This window comes from Aythya ferina (assembly GCF_964211825.1).
Source record: "Aythya ferina genome assembly, chromosome: Z".
NCBI classification, from domain to species: Eukaryota; Metazoa; Chordata; class Aves; order Anseriformes; family Anatidae; genus Aythya; species Aythya ferina.
In genome coordinates this window covers 22608294-22629704 of record NC_140299.1, presented here as the reverse complement: position 1 = coordinate 22629704, position 21411 = coordinate 22608294, and the positions used below count along the sequence as shown (strand labels likewise).

The following is a 21411-nucleotide window of genomic DNA, read 5'->3' as shown; positions in this document are numbered from 1 at the left end:
GTGGGGGGAGATGCGCGTGCGCACAGCGGGGCCGCGCCCTGAGGGCGGTGGCCGGCCCCTTCGCGCTGCCCGCCCCCACAAGATGGCGGCGCTGGCTGTAAACAGGGCCGGGGCCGCGCAGGATGGCGGCCGCGCCTCCAGCACCGCCGGCAGCGGCAGCCGGGGCTCGGCGGGCGCCGCCGTGAAGGTGAGGCGGGCTGTGCCCTCCTGCGGCCGGCCGGGGGGCGCCGTGAGGGGGGCTGCGAGGCCGGGGGAGGCGGCCCCATAAGCGGGGAGCTGTCCCGGAGCGAGCGGGCGTCGCGTCTGGCATCCCTGGGGAGGGCAGCCCGGCGGGGGGGGGGGGTTAGCTGGCGCTGTTCTCTCACGAGGTGTCTTTTATTTATTTTATTTTTATCTTTTTTTCCACACTGTGATCGATTTTGCTCTTTTTGTTAGCCGTTTGAGGTGTTCTGCCCCCCCCTCCCTGCTGCTTGTTCCTGCTTCCTCAATGCTGCGTTTGTAGCTTCATAAGCGGCTGGTTTGGTATGACTGAGACCTCCTCACACGGATCGGCTCTCAACACAAACTTCATCTGCTTTGGCAGGGTCTTGCCCCTCGTGTCCTTTTACTTATTTATTTATTTTCTCTGCAAGGAAGCATCCACTTTCTTAGGTGTGCTGATTGACAAGTGGGCTTTTCTTGTGGCGGTGCATTAAATGAAGTGAACTAGGGGTGCTCTGGAAGGATGCTGGAGAATTAAAATATCCTGTTTGGTCTCTTTTCTTCTTTTGTTACTCATATAATCATCCTTTCTGTGTCAAAATTGATGAATCAACCTTTCTGCTGCGATTGCAGAAACTGTTACAAAACATGTCAAATGGTTTATCACGTGGAGTCTTCCCCTCCTTACAAGCTCGCAAACAAATGTGGCCTCTTCTTAAATTGTAGGTTCTGGAGTGTGGAGTCTGCGAAGATGTGTTTTCTCTGCAAGGTGACAAGGTCCCCCGGCTGCTTCTGTGTGGCCATACCGTCTGCCATGACTGCCTCACCCGGCTTCCCCTTCACGGCAGAGCGGTTCGTTGTCCTTTTGATCGACAAGTTACTGAATTGGGTAAGGAAATCTAAGTCTAAAGTTCTTAAAAATATTCAGACCAGGATATTTAGAGTGCTGTGAGGTTCTACCAAAAGCAGAACAAAAAATAATTTCTGTTACAGGCCTGCCTGCAGACAGTAGTATACTTGGTCAAAATCTACAATCTCTTGCTTTGATTCTGCTGAAAATTGATGATGTACGTGAATAGCTGGATGACATATGTAGATAGTACGTAGGACCCAATAATATGGGTGAGCTAAATGTGTTGACTTCTTTTTTTTTTTTTTTTTTTTTCAGTGGAGGACCTTTAATGTACTTTAATATTTCCAATTAATAAACGTGGTATGTTCTTTTTGCTTCAGAGAAGCTTGTAGCACTGTTAAGCATTAGATTAGATAGGTATCTCAGAAAAATGAAGTCCTAAGCTTTTAACATTATCTTCTTCTTGAACATGGGCTTGCAAGCTTCATACCTTAAAGCATTTTTGTGAACTTCTATTTACAAAGTGGCCAGTCTATTTTAAGCTAGCGTTTTCAGGTTCCTGTGTGGGCGTTAGTTTCCCGTTATCATAAATACTAAATAAGCTATGCAATTAAATAGATTTTTCTCTGACAAGCAGTTTTGTCTAGATTCATGATGAAGTGATATACGGGAAAGTACCAGCAATAACAAACCTCTTCTTAAAATATAGAGTAGTTCTAAATGTGAAGTAACTCATACTGGAGTTGTCAAGTTCGAAGTAACTCATAGTTTAAACAGGAATTTCATTATTGCAGAAGCGTATGCAGAGAGTATTTGAAAGCATAAGAAACAGCTTTTATCCCACAGTGGGAGTTTATTTTAGGCAATGACACATGTTTGTAATTCCTTTAGAATAGGAATTGCTTAGTGAGCATAGGGTTACAAAGAAAACAAGTTATCATAAGAATTTGTACCAAGATGAACATGTTAATAGAACTGGCTACAGTAGCTCTGAATACCACAGTGGAAAAGAAGTGTTGGATGGAGGAGAATCCTCAGAGTGGGGGATCTCTAGAACAGTAGTCCATGAAAGGAATGTATAATTATCAAATTAGCTTGAATAAGAATTTACTTGGAAGTGAGAGAACTTGCTAGAGTGAGACAAAATATTAAGGCACATTCTGGGATACTTTCATGGAAACAGAAGTCAGGAAAAGAATTATCAGGGTCATATATCATATGAAAGGGGAGTTTGGACTGTGAGGGAAGACAGCTGGAAGGTATGTGGTTAAAAGAGTTAAACTTACTTTATATCTTATCTATGACTGTACAGCTGAAAGTGTGCTTTTATGAGGAATAAATTAGTGCACAGGAATCAAACTTGCTTTTGTGAAACTTCTGTTTAGGACCTCTACTTGTATCTTGTAAACTAAAAGCAGACACTTTTTTTACTGTAATAGGGAACTTGTCACGGAGTAATTTTTACTCTGATTTTTATCAGACAACTGAAAGCATCCTGTAGTATTTTTTTTGAGTTTTAGGTTTAACACAGTTGGAAAAAAAACATCAACTGTTTTTTTATAAAAACTTTGTCTTATATAATAATTAGAGGCTTCTGATGAAATGGAAACCTTAGAAGTTTAGTAATCTTTCTGTACAGAGGAAGAGGGAAGAAATGGCTAGTTCTGAAAAGACAAATGACATGCTATGACCAGCAGTTGCTCAGAAAAACTTTAGCAAAACAGCTTGAGAGTAAAAATACTTCTGTGAATAAACATGTTCTGCTTGATGATCTGGGGCAGAACTGGGTTATCCACATTGCAGCTCACCAGGTCTGTGAGAATTGTCTCAAGAAATATTGTTTACAGCATGTAAAAGTGTGCTTTCCAGAGGGCATCTTGTTGTGATCCCTTCTTGAGGAGTCTGTGCGTTTATCTTGTCCTAATCACCTCATAGTTGCTGCTGTTACTTACACCTGCAGAGGTAGTGGTTCTTTTTCCAATAGAGAGCTCAGGAGTGGAGGTCGGAGGGAGGTACGTCAAACCTGTACATGATAAAAGCAACTTCTCGTTCTTTCTTCCTGTCCATATGATGGCTGGTGAGAGAACAAGCTCTGTTTTTGCACATTTCTGCAATTAAATGTTCTACCCTTTAGTGAATTAGCCTCAGGCAGGCATGTAGTATCTAAACCTACTTTATAGTACTGCTGTCAAGAAGAAGTTCTGTCAAAAGAAAAGCTTGTAATCGAGGCATAAGGCTACGTGCATTGAACAAAAGTCCTTAGTAGCTATGGATTTTATGGATGCTTTTAACCTATAGTCATTTAACCTGTGCTATAATTAACCTATAATTAAGCAGATAGAATTGCTTGTTTTCCCTTGCTCTTACTAGTATTAAATTTTATTACTAAATCATTTAATTCTACATTTGTCTAGCTTTTCAGAAGGATTCTTAAGATCTCTTTAAGAAGTACGCAGGGAGCTATATGAAGGCTGTCTTTTCGTGTTTGTTTTCCCTTCCTTCTGAAGTGGATGCTTGGTTTAAATTTGCTGGCCTCTTTCTTCTATGAGTACGTTACCATTTGAGAAGGCAGGATGAGAAGTATTTTGTCAGGATAGATAGTCCACAAGTAAGAACTGTCAATGTGCTTACTTGTTTAGCAAAATATTCTGATAATTCTTAAAAAATCTTGCCATCACAGAAAATGCCTGGTAAATGCCTAGTAAAGAACTGGTAATTCTGAAGCCTGTCTAAACCATGTTACTTGCAGAGTAGTCTAAATAGATTTATTTGTTGCTTGAGACTTTTTTAATGTGACCGATCTTCCAATGGACAATGTTAAATGAGCGTATACTTGTTGAAGGTGTGCAAGCTGCCAGCTGAATTAACATTCTTTAACAGAAAAAAGATATAATAGGAAATATTTTTCAATTTTCAGACTTCTGAAGCCATATATCCTGGAGATTCTTTATTTACACAGTATAATCTATGTAACAGTCTCTTTAGAAGAAGACTCCTCTTAGAAAGTTTCTTTCCCTCAAAATATTCTTAGGTAGGAGAAGAGGTGATTCATTTCTAGCAACCTGCTTTTTCTCTTCCCTATCCTATGTGGGATTGGAGGGATTTTGTGCTTTTTTTTTTTTTTTTGGGGTGTGGGGGGAAGGTTCTTCAGTTTGTTTGTTTTGCAAAGTATGTAGACCAGGGAACTATTGGGAAGGGTGTGCTTATGTCAGAGACTGGCTTTTCATTATAGCCAAGCAGCTCTGCTGAGGAGACCTTTAGTAGTGTGGCTCAGGTGAACTCTTGTGATCATCATGCTACAGAACCTGAACTACTTTCTCTCATTAAAAATTGTTCAGCTGATGTGTGCAGACTTTGGCATACTCCAGGGAATGCCCACTGGTGTTGTTTACGTTTATATATTCTTTCGCTAGTGTTCGAGTGCTAGGATAAAATTTCAAAACATTGTGCAAGAAACTGTGGCTATAATATAACATTCTCTCTTCTTTGTTCAGGTATTTAGACATAAGTCACTCTTTTATTACTTGGATTATTTATAATCCTTCCCCAGACAAGCTTCATGCATTTGAAAATGGCATTTGTGTTGTTGGCTGGACTCCATCGTAGTGTCTCCATGCCGCTCTGTCACTATCTCGTTCCAGGCTGACAAACTTCCTGCTATTCATGTCTTCTTCTTCCTTAGAAAAGAGACAGTCAGATTGTGAGATGGCTTTGTAATGGGCACAAACATCCCTTGTAGGCATGAGGATGAGATCACTAGACTCTTTTACACTTGCTACCAAAGCAGAATTTGAGCTAAAGTCTAAGAGACTAAGCAGATGTATTTACACAACTCATGTTTTAGCATTGTTTTTTAATATAAAATAAATATTGATCAACTGTGTTGAAAATGTAAGCTGAATATGCAGGATTTTTATAGTCCCTTTTCCAGAAACAGAATATTTGCTAAAATGTATGTCCTTTTGCTGATCGCAGAATCATGTAGCTGTTTGGGTTTGAACAGAACTTGCAGATCTGTTGTTGCCTTTGCGAAACCCTTTCTTGCAAGCAATATTGTGACACATCTGACCCTTAAAAGCATTGCCCTTTATGTAATGAATATATTTGAAGTGTGTGTGTAATGCTACGAAGGTCCTTTTTGGCTTGTATTTCTGTGTGCTGCAAATCCAAACTGCTTGGGAGCTGGAGATCCCAATGATGAAAATACTGGTTACTGTCCATCTGTGGGTACCAAGCTGAGGAGCAGTGAAACAGGAGTGTTTGGGATGGGTAGGCTGTTCTTCTGGTTACTATAACTGCATGCAGCTCATGGTAATCCATGTCTGTTTGGAACAGAACTCTCACTAGTACTATACACTAGAATTTATGGAGTGTTTGCCAGATCTCAGTGCTGAGCAAGAAAGGCTGAATGCCTGTATAGGATTGCTGAGACAACATCTGAATTCCTGAAGGATGCAGAGGGTGTACAGCTACCAGGCCACCACAGGGCAGCATAATTCGGAAGAGATGAAAGACTCAGGAGAACCAGACAGTTCAACTGGCCTGGACTTTCTCTTTGAGTAGACACTTGGGATATAATTTCTGTGAGTTCGTGTCAGAGGCAGACTCCTGTCAGACACCAAATATGTGGACTGAAAATGTCAAGAGCTTTTAGAGATCATCTGATCTCTGAACCAACCCCTGGTTACAGTTGCTGTTCTGCTAATCTTTGCATCTGAATTATGAGAGGCAGCCCAGCTTCCTTGATTTGGCATTGCTTTCTAAAATTGTATTTTCCAGATCACACTTGAAGCAAAATTTAAGTTAAATAAAGCAGTCACAAGTATTTCTATCTTTTCTTTTGAACACAGTTCAAAAGATAATAAAATAGATAAGTCAATATCAAGCTGGTACAGGTTATTTGCAAATACAACAAGGCACTTCTGGATGTTTCCTTAGTTATATAAAAGGATGCATATCAGTACCCATGCTCTGCCTGTAACATTGCAAGTGTTGTACTTTGTATCATTGTACTCCAAGGTAGCAAAATCCCCATATTTCTTTTCCTACAGTAAACAGTCTGTGTGTTCTTCAGTAAACATCTGAATAACATCAGTGTTATGTGAGAAAACTGCCTTTCTTTCAGTGCCCAAAGAAGTGCTCTTTGTATTCAGCAGTCATGTTGGATATAATTCAGTAACTTTTTAAGCTTGTCTTTAATCATAAATAGGTGGTTTCAAGTGCTGAGTAAAATAACTTATTATGAAATCATAAGCATTCATGGATTCTGTGATTCCTGTTAGGAAAACAGGATGTTTGGAGGCTTAATGGGGATTTGTTTTCCCTTATTAGCTTGAGAATCACAGAATCATTTCATCTGGAAAAGACCTCTGGGATCATCTAATCCAGCCTTTAACCTAGCACTGCCAAGTCCACCATTAAACCATGTCCCTGAGCTCTCGACCTACACATTTGTCAAAGACCTCCAGGGATGGTGCCTCAACCACTTCCCTGGGCAGCCTGTTCCAATGCTGCCCAACCCTTTCAGTGAAGTAGTTTTTCTCAATATCCAACCTAAACCTCCCTTGGCACAACTTGAGGTCTTTTCCTCTCGTCATATCAGTTGGTGCTTGGGGGAGGAGACTGATCCCCACCTCACTATACCCTCCTTTAAGGTAATTGTAGGCCAATATTTATGTATGTTCTACCAATTTTATTATGAACAGATCATAATAAAGTCCATATACCAACAGCAAGCGACATCTTCTTTGAGTATTACTGTAGTGTTGAGGCTGGGGGAAGAACACAGGCTTCTTGATTTGTCCCTTCCAAATTAGGAACCATTAACAAATAATTACAACCTGTACCTGGATTGACTATAAGTGGCTATATATGAACAGCCTTGTTAGTGTTAATTAGGACTTAAACTGATCCCAAACTCCGCAGTAATAATGCACAGTTCAGGCTGTAGATATCCTCAGAAACTGATCTGCCCCTGAAAGTAAAAACAACAAGAATACAGAAATGGTTCTCCAATTCTGGTACTCCAGAAACAGGGGAATACAGGAATGGTACACTATCTCTTCTGTGAGGAGAGCCTGAGTGAGTTCAACACAGCTTCTTTAAAAATAACTCTTCTCACATTATCCAGGTTTGTGGAAGTACATAGTTGTGATTCAGCTGTGGTAGTCAGCCTACTGCAGCTAATCAAATATAACTCTCTAGATGTTGTGTAACCACAAAAACGTGGGGTTCTGTATACTTGTGCTGTGGTTTGACCCAGCAGGCACCTATGTACCATGCAGCCATCTGTTCACTCCACCTCCCCACTGTGTTGGGGGGGAGAAACAGAGGGGTAAAGGGGGCAAAAACATGTGGATTGAAATAAAGACAGTTTAATAGAACAGAAAAGAAAGGTGGAGGAATACTAATGGTAAAGGAATATACAAAATAGGTGATACATGATGCACTTGGTTGCTGACTGATGCCCAAGCGGTGCTGTGTCTGGCCCAGCTGTCCCGGTTCTGTCCCCTTGCAGCTCTTGCACCCCCAGGCTCCTCATTGGCAGCGCTGTGTGAGAAGCTGAAAAGTCCTCGACTTAGTCATGACTGAGCAGTGCTTGTATTGAAGTGTCGGTGTGTTACCAATATGATTCTCATCCTAAATCCAAAACACAGCACTAGGAAGAAAATTAACTCTATCGCAGCTTAATCAATGACAACTCAGTCCTTGAAAATAGCATGTATCCTGTTTGAGAAATACCTGATAGCATCCTACTAGAATGTGTGCTATTACGTGTCCATTATATATAACCTCTCTGCTCTGGGGAAGGTGCTGAAGGCTTTCCACCTAAGAAGGTAATTCTGTCTCTCTCAGTTCGAGAATGACAGAAGAGAATGGACCAACCAGTGGTGCCCAACATCAAGACAAGAGGCAGTGGGCTCAAAATGGAACACAGGAGGTTCCCACTGAACGTCAGGAAGTGTTTTGTAATGGTGCAGGTGATGGAACAAGGGAACAGACTACCCAGAGTGGTTGTGGAGTCTCCTTCCTCTGAGATCCTCAAAAGACGTGGTCCTGGGCAACCTGCTGTAGGTAGCCTTGCTTGGTAACTTCCAGAGGACCCTTCTAACCTTAACCATTCAGTGATTTTGTAAGGACTAAAAAGTAAACATCTAGTAGTGCTCGCAGGTGATGCTTCAACAGAGAAAATACCTTTATGATGCTGTTGCTGAAAAAAGTCAGTGGGTTATACTTTCTTGGAGAAGTAATCACTAAGGTGTTCATATGCTACGTAGCCTACTGAGGTAGCATTTAGCAGCAGTCTCCAGGATGCTATTATGTTTTTGATGTTCTTTGTGTTGCTTCCTATTAACCTCTACAAAATAAGAGTGATGCAGCAGTAGACATAGACTTCTTTCTCTCATACTCCCTGCAGGAAAGTAGATCTTTTTCTCTATCAAATAGTTCTGAACATTGTTTTAATTCTTACTTTTTTTTTTTTTCTTTTTACTGGGATGATATCTGCAGTAGGTGTTGCATCTTGTGATTCAGGGAATATGAGGTCGGTCGGTGTGAGTTCTTCATAGCTTCTGTTAGTACAGCAGAAATGTTAATGGTACACAATTATGCAAAATGTATTAAATTTTTTAATATGCATTATAGTTTGTGTTCCTTATAGTCCTTAGTTGTTAGCTTTCACAGATTATTTTACAAGTGTTCTTACTGAGTTTTTATAAGCATTTAATAATCTTGGCATTTCTTAAGTTGGGAAAATCTGCATAAACAATAAATAGTTCAATGATGGAAGGAAAGAAGAGGATAGAAAGGTAGTGTGAGCTTAGATAGAAAGTGTGATAGTGGTATCTCACCATAATTATATGTCCTAGTATTTGTCAGAATCTTGCCTGTGGTTTGTGGAGATTCTAATGCTTCTATTCTGCCTCCGTCTTCCTCAAAAATAGGAGATTCTGGTGTCTGGGGCTTGAAAAAGAATTTTGCTCTGTTGGAACTCTTGGAACGTTTGCAGAATGGATCTGCTGGGCAGTGTGGGACAGCAGAAGAAGCTATTGGTCTCTCTGGAGAGGTACTGAGTTTGAAAAAAAGCAAAAAACTGTTATGTTTGCTTAAAATAGTCTTTAGATGGGGGAAAAAAATAAGTAACTTCATTGGCAAATGTAATTTCACTATTAAAGTTGTTTTCTTTTAGTATCTAGTATTGAGGTTTTAAATAATTGCTTCAAAATTAAATTCTAATATGCACTGACTAAATCAAAGAAGTAGTAGTTACATGAAGCATGTGTATTTCTCCCTTTTTTAGACTTCTATCCTTTTTTAAAAAGGTTACTCAGATATTTTATTAACAATAATTTTAGAAGAGTTTTCTAGAACTTACTAGAAACTCTTCCTAAGGACTTCACAGCAACTCCTTGTTCCAAATAGTTGCCTTCTACAGTCATTTGATGTGACTACATCATGTGATAGCATTTCATTTTCAAAATTGACTGATTTAGCATCTTATTAACAACTGGTATGCAGCTAGTGTTCTAGGAGTAGGTGATTGTTCTAAGTACGTAATTTTCTGTTGGTGTTTTGTCTCTGTAAATTTCTCTCTGTTGAAGGAAATGTCTGGAGCCTGATTTATTTTAGCCTACAAATTTTTATAACTTCTACTGAAGCTTGGATTATAGAATCACTGAACACTCCTAGAATAGTATATTGGAGTTTATGGGAAAGAAAACTATTTTTATTTTGTAAAGATCTATTAGGAACTTAAAATCAAGTTTTCAAAGCAGTGCATATTGATAACACGTCTTCCATTCGGTTGTTTGTTGTTTTTTTTTTCCCAGTAATTGGCATGAAATATTAACAACTTTTCTTTTCTTTTCTTTTTTTAAGAGTATCATTCGTTGTGATGAAGATGAAGCCCATGTTGCATCTGTTTATTGCACTGTTTGTGCCACTCACCTGTGTGCAGACTGTTCCCAGCTTACTCATTCTACAAAGACACTAGCGAAACACAAGCGTGTACCTCTTGCTGATAAGCCTCATGAGAAGACCATGTGCTCCCAACACCAAGTGCATGCTATTGAGTTTGTCTGTTTGGAAGAGGGCTGTCAGGCCAGTCCTCTTATGTGTTGTGTCTGCAAAGAATACGGGAAACATCAAGGTCATAAGGTACTACTAAGAATTTGTTTCAAGTCATGCCATGGGATGGCTTGCATAATTTTTTATCCAATTACAGTATGCAAGATCATCAGTAGAGAAGGATAGATTCTTGATATGTCTTTATAGAAATAACACCATACTGTTCTTTCCCTTTTCCTTCATTTCAGATAACTTCCATAGTAAAAATGACAAGGAAAAAAACATTTTTATGACTTTAAGTTATTTAAATGTTACGGTTGACTGTCCCTTTATTTGATGCTTTTCTGAGCTTGTTATGGTATTGAATCAGCTGTCTCAAAAGTTGTTATTCCTCGTGTAAAAACTAGGTTCACCCAACCTGGTGTGGTCCAAGCACAGTTTTTTGTTTTTTGTTGTTTTTTTTTTGTGTGTGTGTTTTTTTGTTTGTTTTTTTGAAGTAGTTACTGTAAACAGGCAAATTTATATGTGTACATGTGTAATTGCTAGATATGTATCTTAGTGTCAGCATGATCTGTAACTCCTGATGAATGCGTTTATCTAATTTATTGAATTCATATAATACATGTAGATTTTAATATTTAGCAAGATATAGAAGATGAATAAGAAAGATATTTATGCTTGATCTTTGATACATTGCTTTTTAATTAATAGCATTCTGTCTTGGAACCAGAAGCAAACCAGATTCGTGCATCCATTTTAGACATGGCCCACTGCATACGAACTTTCACAGAAGAAATCTCAGATTATTCAAGAAAATTAGTTGGAATAGTTCAGCATATAGAAGGAGGAGAACAAATAGTTGAAGATGGAGTTGGAATGGCCCATACAGAACATGTATGCTATGTTGTTTGTTTTTTTCATTTTTACTGTTTATAATAACTCAGATATGGTTTATAAGGTTGTTCTTAAGCTTCTAACAAATGAAGAATTTTTTTTTTCAGAGCAGTGAATTATAACTTATTACAATGCTTTCATTTCAAGGAATTGCTCTGAAAATTATACATAGGCTTAGTAAGACAAGACCTTAAGTTCTCTCTACCAAGAGATGAGACTACTGTCTCTACCAAGTTCTCTGTCACTATTGAGACAGCAGGGAAGTTGTAGTCCATCACAGTAGCTTTTAATTTGCACGAAAATAGAGAAGCAGCAGGAAAAGCTGTATAATTGCAAGTATAGTATTGAAGTATAGTGACAGATTGCATGTCTGTCCTCAGGTGTTACAATATTACTGGGGTTTTTAGACCTGGTTGGTCAGTAGGAACTTTCTGGTAGGGTGTGTGTGTATATATATGTTTATATATATACATATATATATATAATAAGCTGCTCAATTATAGGAGTGAGTTCTTGAAGGATCTTGGTCTTACTGCTGATCAGACTGTATAACTGCGTATTGAACTTTGATGTAGCTCACCAGATCTGAAAATAATTTAGAAATCAGAATGAAACAAAAAAAATATGCTTCTGCAATCAACTGGTGTCTTTATTGGTCTTGTTCTTTTGTAACACTGTAGGTGCCAGGGACTGCAGAGAACGCTCGCTCATGTGTCCGAGCCTATTTTTCTGATCTTCATGAAACCCTTTGTCGTCAGGAGGAAATGGCTCTTAGTGTTGTTGATGCTCATGTAAGAGAGAAGTTGATTTGGCTTAGGCAACAGCAAGAAGACATGACCATCCTATTGTCACAGGTTTCAACAGCTTGCCTTCATTGTGAAAAGACTTTACAACAGGTGAGTTGGCAAGTGAGCCGTAACATCCTGTAACAGAACTAGCACCATGGTTTAAGTTTAGGCTACAAACAAAGTTTGTGTGGTACTCTGCGTTTATTTTCCTTTAGAATGTTTGTCTTTAGACAATAATTATATAACAAGAGATTGCCAATGTTCTTTATAAGGGGGTGTTAAACAAGGATAGTCAGTACAACAGCATCAAATTGTCCAGTTGCTATAAATTTTGTAACATGACTCTTTAGTCTAGAGTAATATGTTTTTGAGGTTTGTGGGAAGGAGGTGAGAGAAAAGTGAAATAAGAAAACGTAAAAAAAATATATATATGGGAAGGATTTTACAGTTGTAATTACTAATATGAGTGTTTGAAGATAGTTGTCATGCAAGGCTGGTAGGAAAAACTGTGTTTGGACTAAATAACTTTCTCTAGCATTTGCAGTGTGGGCAATTCAATATCACACTAATGTGTGAAGAAAGTGGCAACATACGGATATCTGGTTGGTGTTTTATTCTCTTTATTTAATGATAACAAAATAAATTGCATATGTAGTGAATAGTAAACTGAGTGTGAGAAGTAACTTCATTAATGTGATATTTATGCAGACTTAAAATTTGTTTAGAACTAGTGTCTGGTTGTTTAGTGAAATGTATGTTCTAACTATGCAAATTTTCTTATTAACTGTGGATTTTGATCTTGTTAAGTACGTTGGCTGCAAAGCAGCAGCTGTATTACAGCTGCTGGAATGATATAAATATTTTTTATGTATTATATTATTCTTTTTTCTAATCTTTATTCTTAAGAGGACTAAGAGGGCTTAAAGACTTTATTTTTTTTTACAGCCACAGAACCATTTAGTGTCTCCTAGTATTAAGCAAGAATGACACGGCCTACATATTTGTATCATAATTTTAAATGTTTTTTGTAGGTATTTCTTTAACTGGAGTATTTCTATTTAAAATACTTCATCTCCAACTGTCATATTTACTTATGTCTTGATTTGTTTGTACTAAGCATGTTACTGAAAGAAATGCATTTTCTGTGTTTTTTTCTTTTTCTGTTTAGGATGACTGTAGAGTAGTATTGGCTAAACAGGAAATTACAAGATTGCTCGAGACATTACAGAAACAGCAGCAGCAATTTACAGAACTTGCAGATCATGTACAGCTGGATGCTAGCATTCCTGTCACTTTTACAAAGGTATATTTAATCCCATTCACTTTATGAAGGCCAAATTATATTTTAAAGAAAGCAGGAATAACATATCTTCACTATGATACTGCATTTGTTGCAGCAAATTCAGGCAGTTCAGCATCAAGCCATAGTATCTTTTCAGATGATGAGTACTGTCTGGTATTTGAGCAACAAAACCACTGTGCTATAATTAGTGTGAGAAATAATAATTTAACGTTTAATGACTGGCTACATCAGTAGCTTTCTTTGAACATCAGCTGCTTTCCTTTAAATATTCAGTTAGTATTTGTGAATTCTAGAAGCACCTTTCTTTGGAAATGTCCCTGATTTGCTGTATATTTAGTTCAGACTATGAAATTACACCTTATGTCTTTTGGCTTTTTCACAACAGCAGCATAACTCCTGCACAATGCTTATGCTTCCTGAATATTGCAAACCTTTATTTAAAAACCAAAAAAATCTACTATATATTTCAGTTCATAACACAAGCTTCAGTTCATTCAGTTTTTATGGTAGCTTTGTCTGAACTACAAATAGGGATTCTTTTCCTTGCCTGCAACCAAGACTTATTTTGTGATATGTCTGGTTTTTAAAATCGCCATTTCGGATTACTGCTTAAAGCAATTAATGTTGCTGTTTTCAAGTTGAAAAGGTCTGGAAATGGATTGAGGTGAAGAAGTATAGCAGTGGAGCCTTCAGCAAATGAAATGACTGTAGCTGGGAGCATTGATAATGTGACAAAACATAGTGGAAAAGCTACAAAACCAACAGTTTGCTGGTCAGATAATTTTAATTGCTATAAGCAACTTGTTGTGGTGTTTGAGCCACAAATGATAAAAGAATCTGAAATGTTAAGTACAGATACACAAGCGTAAGATGTCTGTGGATGGCTTTTTAGGAGATATGATAACACAGGTAGAAGTTACAAGTTAACATCCAGTAACTTCTGTAGTGGTGATCCATATTATTGACAGAAGTGCCTTGCACTTTTACGGTCCATCCATTTAATGGCTTCACAAATAGTGAGAACATAAGTATCTTACAAATACAGGTCTTATAACATTAATCTCCAAAACTTGTTTGTGTATGCTGTTTCTTCCAGGACAACAGGGTACATATTGGACCAAAAATGGAAATTCGGGTTGTTACTCTAGGATTAGATGGAGCTGGCAAAACAACTATTTTGTTTAAGTTAAAGCAAGATGAATTCATGCAGCCAATTCCAACAATAGGTTAGTCGCAACAACTTAAATGTAAGGATTTTCTGAATGTTTGACTTACCTGTAGAATTTGACTAGCCTATGTTCATAGACAAGATTATAAAATTCAAATGTTTTTATTTAGGTTTTAATGTTGAAACAGTAGAATACAAGAATCTGAAGTTTACTATTTGGGATGTAGGAGGGAAGCACAAGTTGAGGCCCTTGTGGAAGCATTATTATCTCAATACACAAGGTGAGACTAATGCAACTTTTAAACCATATTTTGTCTTCTGACTTGTATTTCAGAGCCAAAAAAGCAATTAATAGAAATAATTTATAATCGTAGAATATTTTTCATCTAATACAAATTTCAGCTGCTAGATTCATGAGTTATAATATTTTAATCTAGTTGTTCATTGTGTCTGCTGTATGATAAGGGTGTCTTCTCCACAAATCCATCAGACAATTCATGAAGCCAAACAAAATTAGAGTTTCTGTTAATCTGGTTTTCTCTGACAACAGTCAAGGTGCAGGGTTCCAAAGTTTGTGTAGTGAAAAGTAGTACTTGTCAGGTACAAAGTTTAAACAGCACTTGAAATTAAAATACTCAGTCTTAGGAGCCTCTAAATTCTACAAAGTTCTGCAACTTCTTTGCATTGCAGTCTGAGATCCTACTTGTGGACTAGATTTCAGAATCAAGCACTTTACTAAAAAAAAAAAAAAAATTTGTTATAAATGATGCTGATTTCAAATTAACGCTGTCCTTCTATAAGTGCTTTGTAGTGTTTTCCAACTTATAAAGGGGCTTCTCTTCATGAATTCACTGCGAATTGCCTGAAATACTTAGGAATGAGAAAACACTAGTTTTACATCCTCTGTTTTGTGCATTGTTTAGCCTTCGTTGCAAACTTTAACATTTTCAATCACCCTCATCTTCACAAACTTTTAAAATTTGGTCTTGGGTTTTTGTTGATGTATTAAATCTTACACAATAAATACCAGTAGCATAGAGTTATGTCAGCCTTTAAGAATTGTAAGCTGGAGACCAAAATCTAATCATTTAACCTGGTGCATCCTTGCAGTAAGTTTTGTTTGGTTTTGGTAGTATTATTTATTTATCTCTGTGTATTTAAAACACAGTGAGTTTGAATTCTGTCCACCTAACTCTCTGGTCTTTCTGACACCTTGGTTACTTTCTGTGGTGCATAGTAAAACTTACTGTCTCTGTGTCGAGTCCATCATAGTCTTTGCAATATCTAGTCCATAGCTCAGGACAGCTGTGCTGATTTGGTGTAACTGTACATTTTGCAGCCAGCTAAAGGAAATTGAAACCATTGTGTGTGAGTCTGTTGAACATAAATGGATCAAAAATGATTTGAACGAGGATACTCAGTCCACACAAGGTAAATCTGGTTTTAGACCAAAGCAGTTAAAACTTGCACAGCCTCTTTTTTTTTTAAAAAAAAAAAAAAAAAAAAAAGAAAAACTAGGCCTAAAACTGCAGACTTCTTCCTTGTTTCAAGGTGAATTCTAGATTTTTGTCAAAAGTATAGAGGTATGTAAAGCATTTCAAAGTCTTCCTGAAACTGGAGTTACGTGCTGCTGAGAAACTTTATGTAAAAGACTGCTAGGAAAAAAAAATGTTAGCTGAAAGCTAACTTGACAGTTTGTATTTGAATGTGTGTAAAATGTTTCTTTTTTTCTTTCATAGCGGTTGTGTTTGTTATTGATAGCAGTCACAGAGACAGAGTCAGTGAAGCACACAGTGAACTTGCAAAATTATTAACAGAAAAGGAGTTGCGGGATGCCTTGCTCTTGATCTTTGCTAATAAACAGGTACTTGTGATTTTTTTTTTTCTTTCTACTACCCTTTACCTCAGTTTGTGTATCAAATTCAAACTTCCTCAATCCTCCCTTACAGGAATGGGAATGGTAATACGGAAAGGATAAAATGTAGATGTTTTCCGTGTATTTCCTTATATTCCTAAAGTGCCTAGTACATTTAGCAGTCTGTTTTTATTTTTGTGATAGCAAGTAGTGAACTTGTCACTGTTTTATTTGATTTTGAGGTTTGGAAAGCTTTTATGTAATCCATAGCCTTAATCTAAGCTGTCAGTTAAAAATGTTTGAGTACAGAATAACTGAGTCTGTGTATCTGATTCTGTTGCAGGATGTAGCAGGCGCCCTTTCAGTAGAAGAAATTACAGAACTGCTGAGTCTCCATAAGCTCTGCTGTGGCCGTAGCTGGTATATCCAGGGGTGTGATGCCCGAAGTGGTACAGGACTTTTTGAAGGATTAGACTGGCTTTCAAGGCAGTTAGTGGCTGCTGGTGTCCTGGATGTGGCTTAATTTCAGAAGAGTCATGTTTGTTCACTGTTGTGTTTGCATGACTTAGGATGTTGTAACCAGTTCTGCCCTCTGAAGAGGGGAATTTATTTAAAGTTGATGGTTACAGAAAAGTACAAGCCTTTATTCAAGATTGGATAATTGGTTCAGTAAACTCGTGCAGTTAATGTTTTTGACATCTGATACATGTACAAGTGATGAAATAGGCTAGTTACAAAGGGGCCTTGAAAATTCTTTTTGTTGAAATAAAGTTGTTAATGCTTAAAGTTCTTTTCTGATAAAATACGCATGAGAGTTCATCTAATAATCCTAATAAGGTTGCAGAAGTTAATGTCAGGAAAACTTTGAGTGGTTTAGAAATGCTTTCCCAAGAAATTATTCCAAAATCCATCCTATGTTGTTAGAATAGCCAGCTCTGGTCATTAGTCAGAAATAAATTATGCTACTTTTTAATATCTTAAATGCATTCAGCTAAAGCTGGCGTTGGAAATTACATGCAAATACACTGCAAAAGGAAAATGCTTCCCCTGTTATTTATTAACTTCTCTGTTACTGGATGGGAGCATAATAGCAAAGAAAACTGAGAATGGGGAACAATGTAGTGCTAACTGGCTGTGGCATTGTTTAGCTGGGTGTTTTCTATTTTTTATTTTTTTTCCTAAGTCTACATATGCTAAATTATTTATGGACAGACTATAGTGACATTAAGGTGAAAATGTTTTGTGAATTCTTGAGGACATAATCTCTAAAGGCAGATTAAGTTTGCTCCTCAAGAAGTCAAATGAAGCTTAAAAAAAAAAAAGACCACCTTAAAGAAGCAGTGTGGTGTAATATCAATCCACCTATGTACTTGTATGTAGAAATCAAGCTTTCAGATTAAGGTAGTGGCCTTAAAATAAAATGATGTAAAAACAGTGTTCACTAATTATAACTCTTACTTACAAAAGCTGATGGCAAAATGTGATGTAAACCTTCTGTATTAAGATTCTTAATTCTTACTTCATCTTCTACATGCAACTGTCACCGGTGCCTCTGTTTTCAAAGGTCACTCATTCACAAACCCATGTAATATGTGTGTAGCAGTGTCTAAATTTAGAAAAGGTTGTGGTCACTTACTGATATCTCCTTTTCTGCTGCACACACAGTTTTGTTAAGTTTTATCTGACTGGTATGCATACAAGAAACTTCTGGTCTTCTCCTAAGTGCACAGCCACTGCCAATTGAAGAAGCCATGCCATGACCCTCTTCACATCAGTAAAAGAGCAAGGAAGAGCATAGCCAATGCAGACCATCTTGTCTTACTGCAGTAGAGGTAAACAGGAAGAACCACGCAGTGGAACCAAGCAGCATTGTTGCACAGATAAGTAGGTAGATCTTTTTGACACACTGAAAAACATATTAACCAGTGAAGGCTGTGAATCTCACCCAGTGAGGGAAATTTGTCTCATGGTCTGTGGCTGTGGCTTTTTTGTATTGTCAGCTTTATGATGCTTTCCCACTACATACTTTAGGTAAGGCCAAGAATGTATAAACCAGTAACTTAGTACATTTGCACTTTTCTTCAAGAGGAAGCAGTTAAAGAACTACTTCCTCATAATGACACTTGTTCATAGTTTTCTCTTGTTACTTGTGTTTCATGTAAATGATGTTAAATGCAGCTTCAGATTAAGCAGGTCTCATTACTTGAATAGTAGCTGAAAGAACACTAAGCTTTAAAATAGTAATGTTTGTGAAACAGGCTTCAGTGCCTACATAGGTACTGAGAAGGGGTAGTTACTCTTTCTGCAGATTACCTGATTAATCTAGAAATAGTTTACATTGGGCTGAAGGGCATTTTTTCTGCACCACCGAACTAACAAAAAAAAATCATCCTCCCCAGCCTGCAACTTCTTGCACAATACACAGTTGGCTGCTCTTGACTTGAGCATCTGCTCAGCCTGTACTGCAGAGCAGTTCCAGATATAGTTAGTGCTGACTGTCTGTTCATAGCGCTCTTTTAAAAACATTAATAAGGTCTGCTGGTGTGGTAGATACTTTTTCCAGGAAGACATCTGTTCTCAAGAAAAACCTGAACCTGTAACTTTATTATAGCTGGTTTCTGTGTCAGTTATACAGTGCCCTCATACTCTGTAATTACATTTCTAATTACTACTAAAAAATGTTCGAGGTGACCAGTTTGTGAGTTGTTGGATTTTTTTTTTTTTTTTTTTGTGGCAGTATTTGAGGGCAGAGGAAAAATACTCATGCATATTTCTGAGTACAAAGGATTGCTTGCTTGTGACATGTGGAATACTACCATACAGTGTTTTTAGTGGAATTTATTTAAGATGACTTAAAGTAACTGTGAAGGTATTGCGTTTGTCTGTGAACTCTTCAGTGTAAACAGGTACACTGAGAGGTTTATTTGTATTATAAGTTAATACTATATATAAACTGCTTCAGTTATAAATTTAAGCTTGTTTCACCAGTTCTGTTGAACTTCAGTTTTAGTGTACTGACTTATGCAAAGAAGTAGTTCCTCAACTAGAACTTATTCAAGTGTTACTAACTATGAGGATTATTTGAAAAGGCTGATTAACTTTTCATGAGATTTTGACTTAATTGTGAAATTGAGTAAATGCAACATCTAGTGACAGTGTTGTGGCATTCTTTAAACAATCTTGGCTCAAAAATAGTGTGTCTAGGCTAACTGCAAAAATCATGTTTTATCACACGATGTGGTCTTTCTGTATGTTACCTTCAAATTCATTGTGGAAGGGGTGGTACTTGAGGGCTTTCTTCTGAGATGGTTCCAATTTCTGAACTGATGGATGTTACCTAATGATTTTTGGAAAGAAAGGGCTCTTTTAATGGAAACAATTCATGAGCTGTAGAGTTGTCCAGAAAAATGAGTTTGTTTTTTTTTCAATAAAATTATCTAAAACTTTTGGAGATCTAGCTTTCTTTTAATAAACTTGCCCCTTTTTGATAGTTATCTAAGACCAGAGGTGTGCTACATCTAACATACTATAATGTTCTTGTTTGATGCCTGAAGATAGCCTTTTATCTCAATAAAGTAAGCCTCCTCGGGGTAACAGCTTTCAAGGGACTGAATTTGCTTATCACTTATCTGTTTTCATGAACTTACCACAGTTCGAAACTCCGGGGTGCTATGGTGTTAAGTGAACATAAACACTCAAAGTTAACACTACATTATTTACAGTAGACTTAACTATCCACTATAATATAGGGTCCCATTTAGCCACAGGTTCACAACAGTTTTAAAAGGTATCTAAGGACTACATCAAAACACTGGACATGAGCTTAGTTTGAAAAAAATCATAGCAATTATCTCAAATGAGTTTTTCAGCAGAACTGGTGGTGGTTGTAGGCTTTTAAGTAAAAATCAGGCCAAAAAGAGATTCACAAGGCTAAAACAATGAGAAAGGAAGCATTCAAAGAAAAAAAAAAAGGCACATTTTGCACAGCACTTTATAAGCTGCCGTTGCATAAATTGATTACTTGCTCATTCAGTCCAAATAAATGTGGACTATCTCTGAAGATTATATATTGTCATAATAAAACATACACAACAATCTAATTGTTGATAATAGAATTGTTAAGGTTGGAAAAACCCTCCAGGATCATCTGGTCCAACCAGCCCCCTACCACCAATGTCACCCACTAAACCGTGTGCCCAAGCACCACGTCCAACCTCTCCTTGAGCACCCCAAGGGACAGTGACTCCACCACCTCCCTGGGCAACCCGTCCCAGTGCCTGACTGCTCTTTCTGAGCAGAAATGTCTCCAAATTTCCAACCTGAACCTCCCCTGGCACCATTGAGGCCATTCCCTCTGCTCCTATCACTAGTTATCTGTGAGAAGAGACCACCCCCAGCTCCCCACACCTTCCTCTCAGGGAGCTGCAGAGAGCAATAAGGTCCCCCCTGAGCTGCCTCTTCTCCAGGCTGAACACCCCCAGTGCCCTAGGACTTGTGTTCCAGGCCCTTCACCAGCTCCGTAGCCCTGCTCTGGACACACTCCAGGGCCTCGATGTCCTTCTTGTAGTGAGGGGCCCAAAGCTGAACACAGCACTGGAGGTGCGGCCTCACCTGAGCAGAGTACAGGGGGACGATCACCTCCCTGCTCCTGCTGGCTGCACTATTCCTGGCACAAGCCAGGATGCCGCTGGCCTTCTTGGCCACCTGAGCACACTGCTGGCTTGTGTTCAGGTGAGCATCGACCAGCACCCCCAGGTCCTTTTCCTCTGCACAGCTTTCCAGTCACTCTGCCCCCAGCCCGGTAGCGCTGCATGAGGTTGTTGTGGCCAAAGGGCAGGACCCGGCCCTGAGCCATGTTGAACCTCATCCCACAGCCTCTGCCCATTGACCCATCCTGTTCAGGTGCTTCTGCAGGGCCTTCCTACTCTCCTACAGATTGACACTTCCCCCCAGCTTGGTGTTGTCTGCAGACTTAGTGAGTGTGCACTCAATTCGCTCATCCAAATAATCAGTAAAGTTATTAAAGAGGATGGGCTGCAACACCAACCGCTGGGGAACGCCACTGGTGACTGGTCACCAGTGGGATTTAACGCTATTCACCACCACTCTCTGGGCCATCCAGCCAGCTTTTAACCCAGCAGAGTGTACCTGTCCAAGCCATGGGCTGCCAGCTTCTCCAGGAGAAGACCGTGGGAGACGTGTCGAAGGCCTTGCTGAAGTCTAGGCAGACTCCATAACAGCCTTTCCCTCATCCACCAGTCAGGTCACCTGGTCATAGAAGGA

General features: G+C 38.5%; 1 protein-coding gene across 1 annotated transcript; it reads left to right on the top strand.

Annotated features, from left to right (window-relative positions):
* The first annotated feature begins 28 nt into the window (after positions 1–28).
* Positions 29–17167, top strand: TRIM23 (tripartite motif containing 23). The gene is made up of 11 exons (XM_084505256.1): positions 29–187; positions 928–1090; positions 8998–9119; positions 9932–10210; positions 10832–11014; positions 11695–11910; positions 12971–13105; positions 14202–14331; positions 14444–14554; positions 16013–16137; positions 16472–17167. The coding sequence occupies exons 1-11, from the start codon at positions 83–85 to the stop codon at positions 16649–16651; spliced, it is 1749 nt and encodes a 582-aa protein (XP_084361382.1). The 5' UTR covers positions 29–82; the 3' UTR covers positions 16652–17167.
* Positions 17168–21411: the final 4244 nt, after the last annotated feature.